General features: G+C 38.7%; 1 protein-coding gene across 1 annotated transcript in view; it reads left to right on the forward strand.

Moving 5' to 3' along the window:
* LOC107526073 (catenin alpha-3) overlaps positions 1-21,476 on the forward strand; it is a 285,926-nt gene that overhangs the window by 54,398 nt on the left and 210,052 nt on the right. The window contains exons 4-5 of the mRNA XM_016198423.2: positions 1,827-1,993; positions 15,205-15,324. Of these exons, the coding sequence (XP_016053909.2) occupies positions 1,827-1,993; positions 15,205-15,324 (287 nt within the window). The remainder of the gene's footprint in view (positions 1-1,826; positions 1,994-15,204; positions 15,325-21,476) is intronic.

The following is a 21,476-nucleotide window of genomic DNA, read 5'->3' on the forward strand; positions in this document are numbered from 1 at the left end:
AGAGACACTGAAGCAGAATGGCTTCAGAACCCCACTGTTGATTACTGTACTATAGAGCCTCCTGTATTTTAATGTGAAAAGGAAATAATTTGATAAGTGAAAAGAGCAAATTGTAGAAAGCTTTCATAGTATGATACCATTTATGAAAAGGGTCTATATCTATATCTTCTATATGGCCCATTTATAACAAAATATATATATTTTCTTATGACATAAAATCTCTCTAAAATATGTTATATATATTAGTGTATATGAATATGTAAATATATTCATAAAATATACACATGTAAAACAAATAAACATATATACATGTAACTATACATCTATACACATAAATGCAAACGCACAAAACATGAAAAATTTCTGGATAGATATTCAAGAACTTAATGGGTATTTTTGAGGATTAGTATGGGGCTTAAAAATGTTCATTTTATACTTTTAGTACAGGGAATAATTTAAAACCAATGAGTACATACTGCTTTTATAATACAAATAAATTTAAATTGAAAAACTTAAAAAACAGTGGATGTGGTAGTTCTTTAACAATTATGTTACTGGAGGGGGTGAAGAAGGAATTTTCTTTTCATTTTTATACCCTTCTGAATTATGAGTTAAAAAAATACATTTTTATTGATTTCAGAGAGAGAAATAAATAGAGAGAAGGAAGGATGGAAGGGGGGTAGAGAGAGAATGAGAGAGAGAGAGAAAAAGATGGATCAGTTTTCTCCTGCATGTGCCCCAACTGGGAATCCAGCCCACAACCTGGGTATGTGCCTTGACCTGTAAATCAAACCTGCCACCTTTTGGTGTGTGGGACGATGCTCCAACCAACTGAGCCACACCGGCCAGGGCTGGATTGTGAACTTCTAAAAATGAAGGAACTCCATGGCCTGGGACCATTTCCTCATTTTCTGAAAGCACTTTAATGATTCCCCTTCCCCCAAACCCCAGGGAATGGAAGGGGGGCCCCACCAGCCAAAAAATCTCTCCCCCTTTCCATCCTCCCATCTCTCTCTCTTCTAGCCTCTGCCCTTCTCTAGTGGAAGGAGGGAGCAGGGAGCTCTACCCTCCACACCCCCTTGCTTGCATCTGTAAATAGTGTGAGTGGCAGGTAGTCCTGGTCCCTCCCTTCCCCTACCCACACTCAATGAAGTGGCCTTGGATACCCCATTTGTTAATCAAGAAAATTCATTCAGCTCCCACTATGCCCCCCAAAAAGAATGATTACATGTTACTTTTATAATAAAGTGTATTTTAAGTGAAAAAACCCTTAATAATAGTGGCAAGATTCCTTTAATAGTGATGAACTATGAAATATTATTTTTGTGTCTAAGTTTGGGTTATAGTTTATTATATTGACAGTTTAGGATAAAACTGCCGATGTTAAACTTTTATCAGAGAGTTGCTGTCTTATTATCTTAAGAAGGCGAGCTGCTTTCTAACATCCATTGAATTGGAAAGTAACTCAGTGTAGATTTACCTTACACACAAGATTGTATTCAATTGAGGTCTTAGTAATGAAACCTTTCACAGAAATGAGATTCAGCAAATGCAGAAGTTGACAACAATTTTACTAGATGCTGCTAGTCAAGTGAGCACAATTTTCTTGCAGGAAAATGGTATCATGCTTCTTAAATGACAGAACATTTATCAAAAACAAATGACAATTTGAAACTGCATTGTTTATTAAGAGGCAATGTTCTAGTGTCAACGGACAGTGTTTTAACATTATGCTTAGTCATGGAATGCGCTTGGAATGAGGTTGGATGCTGAAACAGGCATCGCTGAAATTTCAAGTCTGACTTATCTGGGGTTGTGTTTTTCAGGTGAAGCTCTGAAAGTATCAGCTGAGAGATTTGCAGATGACCCCTGTTATCTCCCCAAAAGGGAGGCTGTGGTTCAAGCCGCCCGTGCCTTGCTGGCTGCAGTTACCAGACTCCTAATCCTGGCAGACATGATCGATGTCATGTGTCTGCTGCAGCACGTGTCAGCTGTAAGTAAAAGATGGCTTAGTTTACCTTGGCATTGTTCTCACTTCTAATTCCATTCTCTGAACCTGGCATCAATCTTAGTGCATTCTGGCCTCACCCTTGTTTCTTAATGTCACCCACCAGAAGCTGACTAGATTGGGTTGTGAAACGAATGCATATTTCAAAAGAACAAAGACAAAAGAATTAAGCCAATGGAGACTGAACAACAGAAGATGGCTTACATATCAGGAAATGGCTAGGAGAAAGTTCTAGGTTTTGGACCACTTAAATTATTATGCGCTATATGAATAAATATACATAATACTTATAGAGGTAAAATGAATAATACATGTGTAAATATCAATAATTTGAGAATGAGAAATTTTAAAACTTAAGACATTTGGAAGTTTATCCTAGCTTGTAAGTGAATATTATTTTGCCACCTCCTCTTGATCCAAGATAAATGGTGCATGTTTACAGGTAGTTTGTGGAATCCATTATGAAAATGTATAAATGGATTTAATAATACATTTTAACTCAGTGACTAGAAAGGCAGTAAGATATCTGCTTGCTTTATTTTGCTAGACAAATCCATTAACAAAGGTTTAGTAGAAAGAATTTTATTAAAGCCTTTTTTAACTTTCTTAATTAATTTAGTTTGACCAAGTCATTCATTAATAGTGTCCAAATGAAAAGGTTGCAAAGAACCTTTTGGAGCTTCTGCTTTAAGTAGGACCCTTACTCTCCTGTCTATAAATACATCTGCATTTTCATAAAGGGGCCTGGTGACTGTAATATCACTACTCCATTAAACAGATGGTGGTTTTGTCTGATTGACCTTTTTGTCAAAATCATTTTCTCTAAAGGTTAAGCTAAACCTTTCTTTGCATCTTTATATTACTCACTAATGCTTATTTTAACCCTAACTAGAGTGATCTCCCCTTTATACTTTCATATTCCTTTTTTTTCTGTTAATCCTCACCTGATATTTCCATTGATTTTTAGAGAGAGTGGAAGGGAGGGAGGGGGGAAGGGGGAGAGAAAGATAGAGAGGGGGCGGAGGAAGGGGGGAAACATCAACGTGAGAGACACATTGATGGGTTGCCTCCTGCACACGCGTCGGGCTGGGGATTGAACCTGCAGCCCAGGTACGCGTACCCTTGACCAGGAATCAAACCAGTGAACCTTCAGTGTGCTGCCGACACTCCAACCAAGGAGCCACACTGGGCCAGGGCCATATTCCTTTCTTTTGATAGTTTTAGTACTGCAAAAAAGCAGTTTGGTACCTTGTTTTGTTGTTTAAGTAGCTTTTGAGGAAAGGGATTAGTTCTTACCACCAGGAGCTGTCTCCTAGTGGATTTATAGGTGAGATAATCGAACAGTGTTTCTTGTTACTTGGTTATTGGTTTATTGAATAGCTTAAAAAAATCCCTAAACATTTCTCAGAGTCGGTTTTTTGTTTTTTTTCCATATGTGAATATAGTCACTAATAAATGCTGTAAGTAAGAAGTAAGCGTGCCAGGCTTGATGCCACAGGGCACACTGAGGTTAGTCCCTGCTTGTTTGGGGTTTGTGAACCTTTGGGAGAGATTAGGAAAGTCCGCAGTGTGAGGCGAGGGAGGCCACTTGTGTGGAAAAGCCACTGGAAATGGCTCAGGCTGGGAGTGTGAGTGGGTGGGGCAGGGTCTCAGGGAATTGCCAGAGTGAACAGCATTAGCCAGGTTAATGGAGAGCTCCGATTTGGTGCCCGCTTGAGCCTACTGCTGGAAGGAGCAGGTAAGCAACAGAGGAAGAAAGCTGCCTCCCTGTCAAGAGTTGCCCTGAGCCCGCCCATCCGGCCTTCAGCCTGAAGCTAGTCATTTCGTTTCCCTCCTGCATGTCCCTGGCGCCTTTTGAGCTGCTGCGCCTGCACTGGAGCCCAGGGTGAGTGAGTCTGTGAGCGAGGGAGTCCATGTGCAGGCCCCTCCAGAGGAGCCGCTGGGTCTCCAGTAGGGCTTTGTGTCACTCAGATGCAATCCCTGCAGGTTCCTATAGCCAGGTGTCATGGGGACCCCTCTTCCCAGCACTGATGCCCTGGGCTAGGGAGCCAGGTGTTGGTCTTGGATCCCTTGCTTCTCAGGGGGACTTCTGCAGCCGAGATACCCTCCCAATTTTTAATTGCCATACAGTGGGAGTGGGATCTGCCTGTTCCATGTTTCCTCCCCTCCTCCCAGTCTCACTGTAGCTCCTTCTTTATATCCTTGGTTACAAGACTCCTGTTTAGCTAGCCTTCAGATGGTTCTCAATGATGGTGGTTCTGTTATTTAGTTGTAATTTTGATGTGATTGTGGGAGGAGGCGAGCATAATATTTACCAACTCTGCTATTTTGACTGGAAGCCCCTGTGATTCCTATTTTATAGAGGAAAAAAACAGAGGTATATTGAGTTTAAGAAACTTGCTCAAGGCAATAGGAAAAAAACCAACGTTGGGGACTTAGTACTCCGAGAGTTAGAACAGTTTTAACTATAAATAGCTTCTAGAAGTGCTTAGAAGTACTGCAAGTGTTAGAACAGCTTTAACTATAAATAGCTTTTAGAAGTGCTTAGGCAAGTTCATGGGCCTATAACAGGTCGTAAAGGAATTTAGATATGTTAGGAGGACATTTGTTGGTACATCGTCGAAGCCTGAACTTGTGCTAAATCATTGAAGCCACTTATAAGTATTTATAGTAAGACAATGTACCTCATTGTGAAAAAGGGAAGGCCTTTTGTGGTAAATTGTGATAGTTTTAATTATTTCATCCATATGAAAAATTTATGTGTGCATTGTTATTACCAACTCAGTTCTCTTGAGATTTCCCATAGAATGAAGACAAACTGATTTTTTTTTGAGAACATTGAGATTAGAATTATTTATCCCACCATTTCCCCCCAAAGTATTCTTCAGGACTTGTCTTATAAATATGCAACATAAAAATATATATTTTTTGGTTAGTGCTGCAAACACAAATCCCCTTTGAATGTTTTTAATGCACATTAGCATGTTAGAGTCAGTAAGAGATAATGAAGGAAAGAAACTTGTTTAACTTTCCTTAACCCAGAGTTTTCCAAATTTCTCGACCCTAGAACATTTCTGCAATATAGTAATCCTGAAACTCTCTCAGGCCATACGTTGGGAAATAGTGCTTTAGGATATTTCTAATAATACTTATGGTTCAATTAAATTTCTACTCGGAATAAAAAATAATAGTGGAGAAATCTCAGTGCCTTAGAGTCTACTATCTTGTTGAAGTAGATAGACTCTCTCCTACATAATTGTCTAACAATATATGTGATCAATAATATGACAGCAATCTCAGTTCTGTGAGGCAGTGAACCTGATTTTGGACAATTCTAATTGTTGGAGACATTTTTCTTAAACTGAGCTTATACCCGTGTCCTAGCTGTTTCATACCTACTTCTAGTTATGCTTCTGGAGCAACACAGGATCAAGGCAATAGGAAGAGCCATTTTTTCAAATAACTGATGATTTAGGACTTACCTATGGCTGAAAAATTTCTTGATCCTTTAACATTCCTCGTATAACAAGTAGTTTCAGACTACTCTGAACACTCTAGAATTTCCATATCTTATATGATTTTTTAGTTCCCTGCTAAAATTTTCAATCTTGACTTTTATGTACTCGAACAAGGTAAGCAGAATTGTTTTATGGTCGAAGTTTGAAAACTTCAGTGTCTGGACTCCCAGGGTGTCTGCTTGTGTTATCATCATGCTGGTTTTTGCTCCTGGTGTCTTGTCTTTGTGTGCTCAACACGATCTCTTTTGGAACTCGTCTCAGGAAATTCCTCACTGTTTTATTAGCTCTTTGATGTTTTAAGGATGAACTATTTTACATATCATCAAATCCTATCAGATTTAATCAGCAGAAGAATTGAACTGAATTACTAATTTGCAAATACAAGAAATAGAAATCTCCAAAATCATCTAATTTTTTTCTATGCATATTCTAGATTATTAGGTAGCTTCCATAAAATGTTGAAATCAAAACATTTTGAAATAAAAATAAACTCTCTGATGTGAACGTTGCCTAATATACTCAGATAATTACCTCCTGGACTTAATGTCTAGCATTACATATTATGATAGCCTTGTTATGCTGTTGGTTCTTACTGGTTTTGTGAGCAATTAAAACCTCCAAGTTTCTGATCTCAAACTACTCTTAATCCAAGTCTTTCTCCTCTGACATTAGTTTTCTTTCTATATGTAGAGGTAGATGTTACATTTATATTTATTGAATTCTATACTGTTAATTCCAGCTTTCTTGTTACAGGCCATCCAGATCATTTTGCCTTTTGATTTCATCTTCCCCCCTAACCTGGTGTCATTTGCAGATTTCTTTAACCAAGTTATTTATGAAAAATTGTTTAATGATATGGAAAACAGTGTCATATCTTCCTTTCAGATAACAGTAAAATAGTAACACATATTGAGTGAAGTTGTTAAAATGAGTTTCAAACTCACTTCATTGGGCTACTGTGTAAGCCATGTTTGTTTATTTTATTCTCAGGCACTTTCTAAAAGGCCTTCCTGAAATCAAGATGTATTATTTGTGGCCATGCAGATTTATCAGGGTAGTAACTCCAGTTGTGAAGGGAATGAGGTTGGCATGGCAGGACTTACTCTTAACAACTCGGAAGAACTCTAAGTGACCATTGCTTGCTTTCATTTTTTCCCCCTTTTTATTGACCTTCATTTTTCAATTACTCACAGTCCACTTACCTATGGTTGTAAACCACCTGTCTGCTGGGATCTCCTTGCCCTTAAGACCCAGATATAATTGGCTTGAACTCTCACTCCATATCCGGTCAAGGATAACGTTCTCTCCAAGATTCTGTAAATTTTCTGGGGCTCCTATTGTCAGGGTCACCTTTGGCTCCAAGTTTTTGCCTCCACTGAATTCCTTTAGTTTTGGATGGTGTTCCTGTCCCTGTTCTACAGTGTGTTAATCCATAACTGGAAGCCGGTCTTTTCCCCCTTGATATTCATTCTCTGTCTCTCTGTCTCTGTCTCTCTGTCTCTGTCTCTCTCTCTCTCTGCCTCTCTCTCTCTCTCTCACACACACACACACACTCTCTCTCTCTCTCTCTCTCTCTCTCTCTCTCTCTCTCTCTCTCTCTCTCTCTCTCTCTCTGACTCCAATACTCCCAGACAAGCCATGTTTATGTATATGGCAAACGCTATAGAAGCTTGGGAAGGTGGAAGGGAAGGAATTCTGTTGTATAGCAATACAATCTAAGTTGCTTCAGTTTGTATATTAGAAATTTTCAAAATCCTTTAGCTACATTTTCTCATTGTTGTTCCACCTTTTTCCTCCCTACCCACTCTCCTTTGTTGTCCCACACAACATCTCTAAATTCCTGTCATTTGAATACAGTAAGAGTTTCCACCCCTCCACCATGAACCAGGTTTCTGCTAATTTGTACTCTCAGATATCACTATCTACCTTAAATTACCCCTTAAGGTATTTCCTCAATATAGAAAATTCCTTCCCTAGGAAGAATTCTGTAGTCCTCTCTCTCTCTCTCGTGTGCATGTGCAGACACATACTACTATATAATAATCTATTATAGATGTATTCTTGGGGGAGGGCATCAACTTTAACAATATAGGTTTCTTCTTTTGGGCACATTTTCTTCTTTCAAAAGCGGTGGACACCTTTATTTCTTGCCCTTGTTTTGAATATAATAGACAAAGGCCTGCATCTCCTCCTCTTTTACAGTCTTATGATTTCATGCAAACTTCTGCTCATTTTGGACTTTTCCCCCCTGACGCTTTTATACAAGTTCCTGCAACATTTTGTATTTGTTGTTTATTGTACAGTACCAAAGAATTTCTCTGCTTTCACAATGCTTTCTTTAGTGGCCTTGCAATGATATTTTCCAAATAACAATTTTTCATCCCCATTGAGGTATATTTTCTCTTAAATGTCAGGTAAATGAGATGTTACTCTCCTTTGATGATCTTACCTAAACATTTTCTGATCACCTTATACTTTCTTATCTTTATTAAATTATCCTCTTTCCACTGAGACTCCCCCCAGAGATGCGATTATGATCAACCATTTATAAGGGACATGGACTGAGATCACCAACTAGAGCAAACACGACTCCCTGAGCTACTCTCAGTGGCGTAAGTACTGCCAGTCAACATGGGATTAATATGTACTTGAAGACATCAGGCGTTCCCGACTTGGCAGTTTCAAAGGCATCTATCTAGCTCCTTAAGGAAATACATGCTCTCTTCTGGGCAAAATAGGTCCAAATCAAAGGGAAGAGAAAGGATGGAGATATTTCAATATTTCAAAGGATGTGATATTTCAATATTTAATTAATTTAAGGAACTTGAAAAGGCAGTTTGGCTTTATTACCACTATTGCTCATAATTTTCTATGGGAATTTAAAAGTTGTCTTTCTTTTGTACTGTTCAAGTCTTTTGGACTTTTATTTACTATTTATACTTCTCAAGAGTTCACATTATGTTTTATCTGGACTTTATAAGGGTCAATGTGGCTTTTGGCAGTAGAGAGACCTTCCTTGAATCTTGGCTCTGTTGATTAGCTGGATGACTTTGTTAAAGTTAAAAATCTGTGAGCCTTGGTTTTTCCTTCTGAGCTATAGGGATAATAACACTCACTCTGAATACTTTGAAAGGATCTTGTGAAGATTAAATATATAAATTACCTGGCAAGAACCCTGTCCTATCTTTCTCCACACCAGTACCTTGCTCCCACTTTTTGACTCTTGCAGCAGAATATTGTCCTTATTCCTAAAAAAAAAAAAAAAAAATGAAGGGAATTAAATTTGACTCCTGAGTTGAACTGACTTTTCCAACTTTTTTCTATTTATCATATCTAACTAGTTTTATTTTTTAAAAAGTGGAAAGGTTGATTTCTTTGGATTAGGAAGTAGACCAATCTCATTACAGAAATGGATCCCAGTATTTAATAACTTCTTATGTCAAATACATATTTGACATTTGCTACATACATGGCTATAAAGCTTTTGTTTACTTAAACATGATTCTGAATATGAAGAATATTCATAATGCTGACAGAAAGTCACATATGACCCTATTGGTAACTGAGACTTTTTGAAGCCGTCTTCTGTTATTAAAAGGAAGGTATGCACCAGCAAAAATACTCTTTAAAGCTTCTTTTTATTAGAAAATATTAGCATTTTATATGGGGAGAAATTAATGTTTAATTAAGAGCTATTAGAAGCCAAGTATATTCTGCACAAGATCCTAGGAAAAAGACACAGATATTAAGGTTTAAAGAAAAAAGCAAGTCACAAAACTGGTATTTAAGATGGAATAGGAGAAACTAGAAAATAGAGACAAGTAGGGCACAAATCACTGATTTGGTGCTGAATTTCAGACTCGAAGCTTTAGGGACAAAGAGAATTTAGGCCACGTAAAAAGTTTAACTTCTGAAAAGGACCAGGTAGCCCCAATTTGATTAACTTGTTAATCCATTCAGCAAATACTTATTTTTTGTGTGCTTACTGTGTGCGAGTCACCGTACTATGTGCTAGGGATTCATATTTAGAAAAAATAATACCACGGTTTTGCTTCCTGGAATTTATAGACTAGTTAAGAAATAAATAAAAAATACAAGTTATGATAGAGGTTGGTGTAAGGTGTTAAGGAAGTTTGATGGCAACTGTATCGGGGGGAAAGTGTTTTGAGTGAATACATAGCTGAGTTTGGAGAAAGAACTTGACAAGGAGGGTAGTGGAGCAAGAGAGCATTTTAAGCGGAGGGAATGTATATTCTTGAAGACCAGTGATACTGGTGACCGGCTGAGGCGAAGGATGATTGTGTGGGTGAAATAAGAGTTGAAGTTGAAGAGGTGGGCATAGACCTACTTGTGAAAGGCTAAGTGCTAAGTTTAACAGTTTGAATTATAGCCTGAAAGCTGAGGGGGAACCATTAAAGAATTTTAAGCAGGACAATTATATAAGTAAATTTGTATTTTAGGACCATAACTCACTCCATCAGCAGTTGGCAAGTGGGCCAGATTGGAGGCAGAGAAGCCAGCGATGAGGCTGAGGCATTCAGCTGGCTGTGAAATAATGGGGCGGGGTGAGGAATGAATGAGAGATGAACAGTCTACAGTTTGGAAAATGACGAATCTGTTCAGAGTGAAAGGGAAGGATCAAGCAGCCTTTTAGAATTTGGTTGGACTGCTTCTCGGCCTTTTGGCTAAGATCAAGTGTAGAATTTGGTTGGGCATTGAGGACACTGTTTTCCTGCGTATAGAGAAGCAATTTATAGGTTTTAGACATACTGAATTGGAGGCATGTATGACAGATACTAGATACTAAAAATATTTTTGGATCTAAGGGGAGCAAATAAAATGAGATAGATTTTTTTTGTGGTGATATATTTTCATTCCTTTTTTTCTTTAGTATAACTTCTAAGGGTATTTTTATTCCCCTCCCCCCCCATACACACTTTATGCTGTTATTGTCACAATTTACATCTATTCATATTCTGTATTTTTAACATATTTTAGTTAGGTTTAGTACATTTCTCTTTTAACTTTATTAATTAACGAATTCATTATTTTAAATCCTCACCTGAGGATATGTATTTTTGTTTACTTTAGAGAGAGAGGAAGGGAGAGAGAGAAAGAGAGAAACATCGATTGGTTGCCTCCTATACACACCCTGCCTAGGGCTTGAACCCACAACCTAGGTATGTGCCCTGACTGGGAATTGAATCCATAACCTCCTGGTGCGCAGGATGATGCTCCAACCAACTGAGCCACCTGGCCAGGGCAAGAACTATCTTTCTGGTAGTTCCAGTTCCATGGGACCCAGGAACATAAGCCTCCCTGTTCTCTAGAGCTAGGAGATCTTGGGGCACCCTTTCAGTGGGTGCCACAAAAACCGGGTCACCAGATGTAAAACCCAGGGCACCAGGCATGGTAGAAGCTCCTCTTTGAGAGATACTGGTCCTCTGGAGCACGGTAAAGGGAGAGGGTAAAGATAGTGCCCACTGGCTGGAGCGAGGCAGAGGGGAGTATAAAGGTGGCAACTGCTAACAAATAGAATAAAAAGAAAAGAAAGAAAAGAAGAAAAGACAAAAAAAAAGGCACCTGCTAGCTTTAGGAAGCAGAGGGAGAGCAGAAAGATGGTGCCCACTGGGCTCTGTGTCCTGGGAGTAAGCCCGCAGGCCTCTGCCCCGTAGAACAGTGCTTTAAAATTAGCAAATGAGTCTTTTTCACATGAAGTTGGGGTGCATTTCAAAAGGCTGCTTCTGCACTGGGCCCTAGGATGGGCGAGTCTGTGTGGGAGCCCTTTAAGAGCCTGTTCCTAGTCTGCTACAGCCCCACGAGTCTGGATGAGAGCCCCACTCGTCTTCAAAGCCAGGGTTTTGGAGGCTCATCTCGCAGGTGCTGGTCTCAAAAGTTGGGGTGCCTGCTGTGGGGTATGACCCCTTCATTCCTCAAGGAGATGCTCTGTTTTTTAAGTTTCTTCCTGATCGTGGGCTGCTCCATGGGAGGTGGGGTTTATGGCGAGATTGTGTCTCTACCTTCTCTACCTGCTTCGATGTGGTTTCCCCCTCGCTTACGTGATGTGAAGCAGTATCTCCGCCAGTTTTTAGTTTTGTTCCCAGAGGAGATTGTTCCATACAGAGCTGTAGATTCAGTGTGTCTGTGGGAGGAGGTGAGTTCAGGATCTTCCTACATTGCCATCGTGAAAATTGGAACTTGAACAGAAAGCAACCTGATGAGAAAACAGGTGGTTATAACACTTATTTTTATGGAAAAATTTGGGCTGAGAGATATTGTTTGCATACTCTCATTCTTAACTGCCCTGTGATATTTGATAAGGCAGCCAGATAGGATGAAATTTGCATTATTTCTCAGAGAAGAGACCATTTTAATATGCATATGCAGTTTTGACAGTTTTAGAACATATTTAAGTTTGTTTTTTGGGTTCAGATTTATTCACTGGGCTTTTTTTTTTTTTTTTTTAAGGTTTCAGTTTGGTCTGTAATGAGTTAAAAATATTAACACAGGATAAATTCAATAGTCAACAGTTATTTTGGGGTTCTTGAATTATTTTAAATTGCCACTGAAAACTTCGAACAGGTACAACCCAGGAATATTAAAATCTCTTCAGTTAATTGTGCTTTTCCCCCAACTTATTTTAAACTGAGAGATCATTTATTTTGAGAAATAGTTAATAGAATGAAATGACAGGCAATGGACTGAATTAATGTAGACTCTCTCAGGAGGTCTCTTTCAGTGATCCAGTGTAGCTGCCTATTGGATTGAAAAATCTTCAGATTAAGTCAGCATCAGATATCTTTAAGTAAAATCTAAATCTCACCTTAACCATTGTCTTACTTTTATCTTTTGTACTTCAGCTTCATCTGCAAGGTAAAACTATTGCTTTTATTCTTTAGCATCTTCAAGTGTATATGTGGGCAGATGTTGATGGAGCATGTTTATTTATTTATTTTTTAAAATATATTTTTATTGATTTCAGGGAGAGGAAAGGAGAGGGGAAGAGAGAGATAGAAACATCAATGATGAGAGAGTCATTGATTGAGCCCGCAACCCGGGCATGTGCCCTGACCAGGAATCTAACCCCGGTCGCCTGGATCCCAGGTCGATGCTCAACCGCTGAGCTATGCCCGGCCGGGCGATGGAGCATGTTTAAAAGGGATCTAACACAAAGCCACACTACAGATTTTCTATGACCTCTCCTTGACAGTTACTTGTTTTTGTAAATGGAAAAGTCTACTTAAAAGAAGAAATCCTCATAGTTGGAGTATTCTCAGCTATTTAGTATCAATAAATGGAGGCCATAAGTCCTGATAATGAACGTTCAAGCTAAAATCTCCACATTATGCAAACTCTGACCTTTAATTAAACATTTTGTGGTGATGTTTCCTTACTGGATTTCCTCTCTTCTTTGGCCGTGGATGGATTATCTGGAATTACTGTTTTACATGTTTTTTATTTTGAAGACTTAGTAATGTGTTAACCCTAAAGTTTCTATTTGGAGTTGTATAAAAGTTCACAGACATAGATGTGAGGAAGAAATAGTTAAGAAGTAGAGCTAATATTTCTTAGGGAACAGATTGATTGGTTTTTAAAATAGTTTGTATTACTCATAGATAGAATTACTTAAATTGTTTAAAATTTTAGACCTGGTATTATTTTAATTTGAACATAGTGGGAATGGACCAAGGAATGGGAAGGCACAGAAATGATCATATAACATAAAAAACAGTTAATATAATGGTCATGAAAAGTATGTTAAAAGAAATTTGTTTACCATGCTACAAAAAGGGAAAGTGAATAGACTTTGGCTCTGTTTAAACTGACGGCTGGGATTGGTTCCCATTTAAGGCTCTGAAAATTCTCCCTGTGATTTGAGGCCCAACTCAATTTCCCTCATGTCTTTTATGTGGTTCGAGTCTCCATATTAATGAGGTTTTTTTGTTTCGCCATGTTACTTTTATCTCTTCTTTGCATTCTTTTTACTATGCCTTGTGTCAGAGTTAATGATAGAGTAGAAATAGCCCAACCTTGTAGTCAAAACCCAGTTCAAACTCTCTGAGCCCCGGCTGACTCACTGATAGAATGGTAAGGGAATAGGAACTCCTGTGGTTTCTGCGAGGGTTAAATTGGAAGCATCCAGTACCTGGGACTGAGCAGGCACTCAGATGTCAGTCTTTCCCATTTCTGAGTTTCATGTCTAGTTTCCGATAGTCTGTAAGTTCATTTAGTGCAGAAAATGTGTTTTATATTCACAGTGCCTTGTGCATAGTAGGTTCTAAAAGATTACATTGTTGAATACAATTTACTGTCCTGCTGTGGAAGCTTAGTGCTGTTATTTCCCATTTCTTTTTCTTCTGCCACCCTGGTTTGAGATAAACATGTTGCTTTCATAAAACTGAGGATTTAATTCAGTAGAATGCCATTATAATATGACTTATTCCATAGAGTTTGAAATAGTAAGGGTCAAATCATTTCCCCGGAAACTTAATTATATTCTATAAAATCCTATTAGCCTGTCTCATAGCATCATAGTCACTGTGGAGTTCTGGTGTGTTTAAGATGGTGAAGCCTCTATCTGTAGAAATCTATCTAATGGCACACAGTGAGCATATGGAAAACAAATGACATAAAGAGAGAGAAAATGCAAATGTCTTCCGAATGACATTACTTGACATTTTCAATCACTAATTCTCCAAAGCAGGCTCCAATTTACTAAAATAAACCAAGAATTCAGTTTGTTGTGAGCTCCCTTTGCTTAATTAATTAGCAGAATAATATTCTGTGATCCACAGCAATTTGTCCCCTTTGTATTTATCTGGTATCTGACTTAAAAATAAACAGAAGCTGGTGTGGCTCAGTTGGTTGGGCATTGTCTCGTGCACCAAAAGGTTGCCGGTTCGATTTCCAGTCACGGCATGTACCCGGGTTGTGGGTTTGATCCGCAGTTGGGGTGCATGCGGGAGGCAACCGATCGATGTTTCTCTCTCACATGGATGTTTCTCTCTCTCTCCCCCTCTCCTTTCCTCTCTCTCTAAAAATCAATAAATGTTGAGAAAAAATGAACAGAAGCATTCTGATTCAGGAGAACTGATTTCATAACACCTGTGTTATAAAGCAAGAATGAATAAATGTTTGCTGAACGTGCTACGTATGCTTCAATCATCAAAATGTTACTTTTCTTACCTTCCCAAAATATAAGATCTGAGAGATCTTCCTGGCTGAAGTTTGCTGAATGCCTGTTCTGCATAGATATTTCTACAGAGGCAAGCAGCTACTTTTACATAAATTTGTTTCCATGGTAGGAATGTGAGAGCTCTTTTAATACTTCCTCATTATGATTTGAAATTATACATACATTCATTGCACTTTTTTTCTCTAAAAGTAGCAGTGTATGCTAAGACATGACGAGTTGTTTTTTTTAATGCATTATACTCTTTTGTTGAAATGAGGACTGAATGGGCTTTCATTTATGCAATAACGTTGGTTGTATAGTTTCTAATTCTTCATAATCATCCCTGATTATTTTATTAAGCAATTAGCTCACATTTGTTATTTCTGTTTTGTGAATTGGAGAAACTGAGACTCAGTATCAACTATCTCTCTGTGTTAGCAAGTTAGAAATTTGAAGAAAAATCTGCTGCTATTCTAATTATTTACTTTTGTTTTTAATTTCAGTTTCAAAAGACATTTGAATCTCTTAAAAATGTTTCCAACAAATCTGACCTCCAGAAAACCTACCAGAAGCTTGGGAAGGAGCTGGAAAATTTGGATTATTTAGCCTTCAAACGTCAGCAGGTAGGATAAGAACTCTTCTTGGTGGAGGAGATGAACATGTTAGGCTCTTTGCTGTCCTGCCTGTCAGGTATAGGTGAGCCTGGAGACACTCATCTTCTAATGTTTAGGGTAGAAATAGCTTGTGCTGTGCTGTGTTGACGGATCTGTTCATATGACTTCCTGGAGTTTCCTGTGGGTCTTACTTTTAGATGTGCACTATAGGGGCTTCCACATGTGTCCTCTTACCTATCTTAAAGAAAACTGCTGGTTTGAAAAGGTACAATTACCCTTTGACTAAGGATGCTTCAGTGGCATAAAGGGAACCTCTGTGGATGCTTGACCAGATGACTTTTATATTGTCAGGGGGATACTTGAAAAAAATCCCCTGAAGACCAGGTAAAGGATGTGGTTGTACATACGAAATTAAGGAAAAGAGTCATAAATATGCCAAAATATGAATCAACCTTTGCTTTTCTTATTTGATCTCTGAAGATTAGTAAAAATTTTCTAAATGTGTACAGTTGAAGGAAAATATACTTTACAAATGCAACTCTTTTTGCCTCCTTGCATAGATCACAAGATAAATTCTGAACCAAAATAGATAGGAGTTGCTTTTAGAATTAGTATTTTATAATGTTAATAATCACTAAATTCTGTGTGTTGATGAGATACTGCCATAGTAGCTAGCTGACTACTTTCCCCAAGCTGGACCTTCTCCTGTTTCTTCACAGCCACTAGGTGTCAGGGTTGTCAAGCTTTTACTTTGATGGAATGTTTATTCCCATCAGAACAGCCAGTTAGATGTTTAAATTAGGTTGCATGAAATTTGGGAATGTGATCAATGATGGATTGCGTCTAGAAAAATGACTAAGTGGCTGACTCGGATGGCCAGGCACCAAGTCCATTACTTAAGAGTCTTTCCTGTTAGTGTGGCAAAAGGTGTGACTCTCTTGCCATTGCCAATTTCACAGATTTTGTATCTTTGGGATGGGGGTTTTCAAAGCAGGACTTCCTATGAGTAGCTACACCTCATCAAGTAAGCATAGTATGGCCTGGAAATATTGACTTGAAAAGAGAATTGTGTTTTAGGTTTTGTTTTATCACAGACATTACATGGGCATTTAACCTTCCCAAGGCTCTATTTCCCTAGGAGCTGTATTTGTTTTGTAGAATATTCTAGGGCAAATGCAATGTCTCTGCAGGTACTTTCATATATATGGAAAAGAACACAGTATCTATTTAAGCTTTTTTAAAACCTATTTTTAAATTAGTAAGGGCATAGGTATTAGCACATGTAACAAAAGCAGTTACAGTTACGGAGAGCTACTATGGTAAGCTTATAGATGATGGTTGCTTAAAACTCACCCCGCGAGTCACTGCCCTTGCCTGTGCAACTTTTGGTACAGTTTTGTTTCAAGGGCCATATTTTACCACCAAGGAGTATTTGAGTTGGCAGGCAGTAGTCATTGTTCTCTTATCCTTTCTCATTAACACATTCTCAGTGATTAGATTCTTACATTAGCTAATTGTGACTTTGGAAAAATAGGAATACTTCAAGGGCAGAACTCTGGGAGAATGGCATTGAGGACAGATAGGTAAACTGCATGTGTATGTGAGGAAAATATGGGCATACTTTTGTATACTTATGTATATATAAGTCATATATACTCTTTATTAAATGACAACTATCTGCTACATAGTGTGATTAATACATGTATGGATTCGATAATTAAATGCTTATCACAATATGAAGGGGTTGGTTTTATGAACACCACTTTACAGATGAGAACACTTAAAAGAGTTAAGTAATTTGCCTAAGGTCACTGGGCTAATAAGACATGAAGCTGGGTTTCCAGGGTAAATCAATCTGACTCTAAACCTGGCCTTTTCCAAAGTCTCATTCCCAACATCCCTGCAGGGAGCCAGGCTGGGGGATAGTAAAGTGAGTTCTAGGCATGCAGAATGAAAGCAATTTTAGGAAAGGCCAGACCCAGGGCTTAAAGAAACATTTGAAAATGCCACCTGGTGAGAGGCAAAAGACAGGGCCAGTTCTCTCTCTTTTTCTCTCATGCAAATCATTCAATATATACGAAACCACAAAAGGATTTTTGAAAGAATATATTCAGCCAGCTAAGAAAATGTATAAAACTTCATCTCCACAATTTTCTAAGTGTTATGTCTAGCAACTCTGGTTCTGGTGAAATTTATTCACACAAAGCAAATTTTAAACTCAAAGGTACAAATCCTTATAAAATGGACTTACCTGCACATGTAACATACTGTCAGTCTTTTATCTTACTAGATGCCGTCTTTTCCTGTACCCACTGATCATTTCTTTTTCTTCCTGGAAAAGAGAGAAGGGGAACTGGAGGGAGGTGGTCAGAAACAGAAGGATGGTGGAAAATCGCAGAGCCCTGAGTGATGGAGAGAGAGGGAAGAGACTAACAGGGATAAGGTGAGGGAAGGTAACGTGTACTTGGTTTGTGCTATATGCAGCTAGTAAGTTAAAACATTGATTTTTGAAAATTAAAAAGAAAAATCTCAATAGAAAAAAAAGATAAAAGAGCAGGCACAAGAAGAATTAGCAAATGAGGGAGATGGCAGAGAACAGCAAAGACATATTTTGTTTACTTCCCATTTTACCTCGGAATGTAGCAGAACTTTCTAGAAATTTGTAATATTAACCCAGTTCTTCTGTACCAAAGCCACAGATGCATTGCTGTGTCTCCTGGATGGGCAGGGTTCAGAGTTAGAACATTTGCTCTTCTGCGACTTGGTGAGATTTGCCTTTTTATCTCCCCTCCTTCCCCTTTAAAGGCCCCCAATCCTCTAAACACACACTAGTGTGTTTCCCTGACTGGAAGAGATTCAGGCACCTGTAAAATTGCAACACAGCAAGAAAGCTTCTGCCTTATAAAGCAGGATTTTTTGTCCAAGAGAATTAGTCATGGTTTGTTTTCTGGCCCAACCGTATTTATCATTCCTCGTTGTGACAGAACATAAGCTCCATAAGGACAGGGCCTCATCTGTCACCTTCGCTGCTGTAGTCTCACCGTGCTCACAACAGTATCTGACCCATGGCAAATGCTCGACAAATACTTGGTTATGTTGTTGCTATGAACAGGAAAGCATGCAAAAGTTTGGGCCTCAGATTACAGGCAATTAAGATTGATGTGTTACTACATTTTAAAAATCCATAAGGGCGTTAACCCTTTGACTTCCTGGATGCCAAAGGCTGACAGATTGTCCCTTGCCTTATGTATTACTTAGGTTTTCTGCTAACATGTTTCATTTTCCATCCACTTCTTTAAACAAAAACAAAACATCATTGTTACCTCAACTATGAGTGATGGATAGCCAATGAATTGACTATAATTATTATCTTGGACTCATTCATTAGATTTTATTTTCTGTTCTTTTCTATGACATTTTAAACATAATGTTGAGAGATTTCTTTCCCTGGGCCAGGTAGATTCTTAGAGTATTTTGTCCTACTGTTTTAACTCTTCTTGGGCCTTTTTTGTGCTTTCCCTCCTAGGTGTGAGCATAGCTGTTTCTTTCCTTTCCTTATCTTTTTAAAAGTGTGAGTGTTTACACTTCTGCTATCCTTTAGGTTATGTTTTAGGTTGGGGCACAAGCATCTCTTCATTTTTCTACTGTCAAAGAGACTAATGATGAAAACAGCCTTGGTTGGAAAAGGTGAGCAGAAGCCATGATAGATGAGGTGGTAGGTGTTCCAGGATGAGTCAGCATGAAGGAAATGATGACCAAGCAGGATTAACTGGAGAAGCTAGAGACTTTTTCAGTTTTTCGTCTCTGGAGATGTAATCTTAGGGTTTATCTGCATGGACTGTTTGGTTTTTATCCCCTTGGTTGATGTTACACAGGAATGGTAAGGGCACGCTTCGGCCGTTATATAGAGCCCAGGTTTATGTATTAATTTGAGAAGTTATAAATCAAGAGATTTCCTTGGGGCTTTGATTGTATGGAATAAAATAAAGTTTGGTAATCTGGACTCTAGTTCTTTTTTATTTTCTTTGTATTTTATTTTTTATTGAATTTATTGGAGTAACACTGGTTGACAAAATTATGCAGGTTTCAGGTGTAAAATTCTACAGCACATCATCTCTACCCTGTATTGTCGGTTCACCACCTCAAGTCAAGCCTCCGTCCATCACTACTTATCCCCCCTTTACCCTTCCCCTTCTCCCCGCCAACCCCTGACAATCACCACACGGTTGTCCTTGCCCATGAGACTTTTCTCTTTTTTCCTTTTTTGCCCTGTTCGTCCACTCCACCCGGAATGCCCACTCCTCCCTGAGAGCTGTCAGCCTGCTCTCTCTCTGTCTGTCTCTATTTTGCTTGTTAGTTCAGTTTGTTCATTAGATTCCACATGAGTGGAATCATATGGTACTTGCCTTTCCCTGACTGGCTTATTGCACTCAGCATAATGCTCTCCAGGTCCATCCATGCCGTCGCAAACGGTAGGATTTACTTTTTATTTACTTATTTTCTTTACAGCCCAGTAGTATTCCATCGTGTAAATGCACCACAGCTGTTTCATCCACTCACCTGCTGAAGCCGCATGCTTTGGTCATTTCCCTTTCCCTGATCATGGCATGCTAGCCTTTTTTTTTTTAAGTCCTCATCTGAGAATATCTTTTCCATTACTTTTCAGAGAGAGTGGAAGGAGGAGAGCGAGGGGGGCGGAGAAGGGGGGGAGAGAGAGAGGGAGAGAGAGAGAGAGAAACATCCATGTGAGAGAGACACATTGATTGGTTGCCTGCTGCTCACGTGCTGACTAGGGCCAGGGATTGAGGCTGCAACCAAGGTACGTGCGCTTGGCTGGAATCGAACCCAGGACCCTTCAGTCCTCGGGCCGATGCTCTAACCACTGAGCCAAACTGGCTAGAGCACAGCATGCTCTTCTTGCCTCTGACCTTTCACACGTTTATATAACTTGATATTTAGAATGTCTAGCTCCTTTCTATTTACTTATGTAAGTAATCATTCTATAAAGCCAAACTGAAGTCTAGCCTTCCTCATAACATTTTATCCTATGACCTCTAATCACTGTGTAAACTCTTCCTCCTTAGCCTGTATCTGTGTTGTACAATTCGGCATCGGATTGATTGTATAGTCAGTGCGGATCCATGTAGTGCAGGTTAGAGTGTGGGCTTTGTTGTCAGCCAAATCTTGTGAGACTATTTGTACTGCCTTGGGCACAAGAGTGTCCTATTGCCTAGTTGACAGAGCTGCTTTTAAATGCTGGTGGTTCTATTTCTTTGACACTACGTACTTTTATAGTATGTGTTAATGCTATATAACAAAATGCTCTGATTCCTGGTGCCAAAGGTTCAGTTCAGTGTATATAACTGATCACACTTATCCATTCCTGCTCTTTTTGAAATTTATTGGTGCTTAAAGAGCTATCCTTTGCATGTCATCCACATTGCTCCTTAGGCATTTTATGTTTGCTCAGATGGTTGAAGAGTGGTGGCTTGTTTATGGTTTTGTATCTGTGTCTAAGGCACGTTTTAACATGATAGACACAATGCCTTGTGTAGCTACAGTTTTCTGGAAGAGCCAGTCTTTTAGGAGTTGTTTTTCAGATCTTCAATAACTTTGGTCTTTAAATTTCAAAAGGTTAGGAAAATAATACCTAACTTACAGCCTATTTTGGAAAATACAATATATAAAATACAAAGTACATATATGTCTGAAGTACTTTAAAATAAAAGAATAAATATATAAAGTTTGTAGTGCAGTGCCTGGCATGTTAGTATGAATGGTAACTATTATAATGTTTTTGTAGTATTCTCTTAAGTCATCTTCTGAAATGGTTTATAAGTCCCATAAGGATATGTTCCCTATTTTGTAGACTTTTGTACTGCACATAGGGTCCAGTACTGTCCTGAACAGATAAGATGAGATATTTCTGGACACATGTAATTGGGCTGCTGGTGATCTGTGTCACAAAAAAAAATAATGATGCCTCTTGAGAAAGGAGTTGCAGTGGTATTTGGTTCTAACGTGTTTCTAAGGTGATGTCTCTTGATGGGTGGTGAAATTAAGGTCCCAAGTATTGTGCCATGACAATCTGTGGTGGAAATAGGGTCTTAGATCCAATGTTCTGGATAAATCCCAACTCATGTAATAATTACATCTCGTGT

The sequence above is a fragment of the Miniopterus natalensis genome, chromosome 14 (assembly GCF_054644295.1).
Source record: "Miniopterus natalensis isolate mMinNat1 chromosome 14, mMinNat1.hap1, whole genome shotgun sequence".
NCBI classification, from domain to species: Eukaryota; Metazoa; Chordata; class Mammalia; order Chiroptera; family Miniopteridae; genus Miniopterus; species Miniopterus natalensis.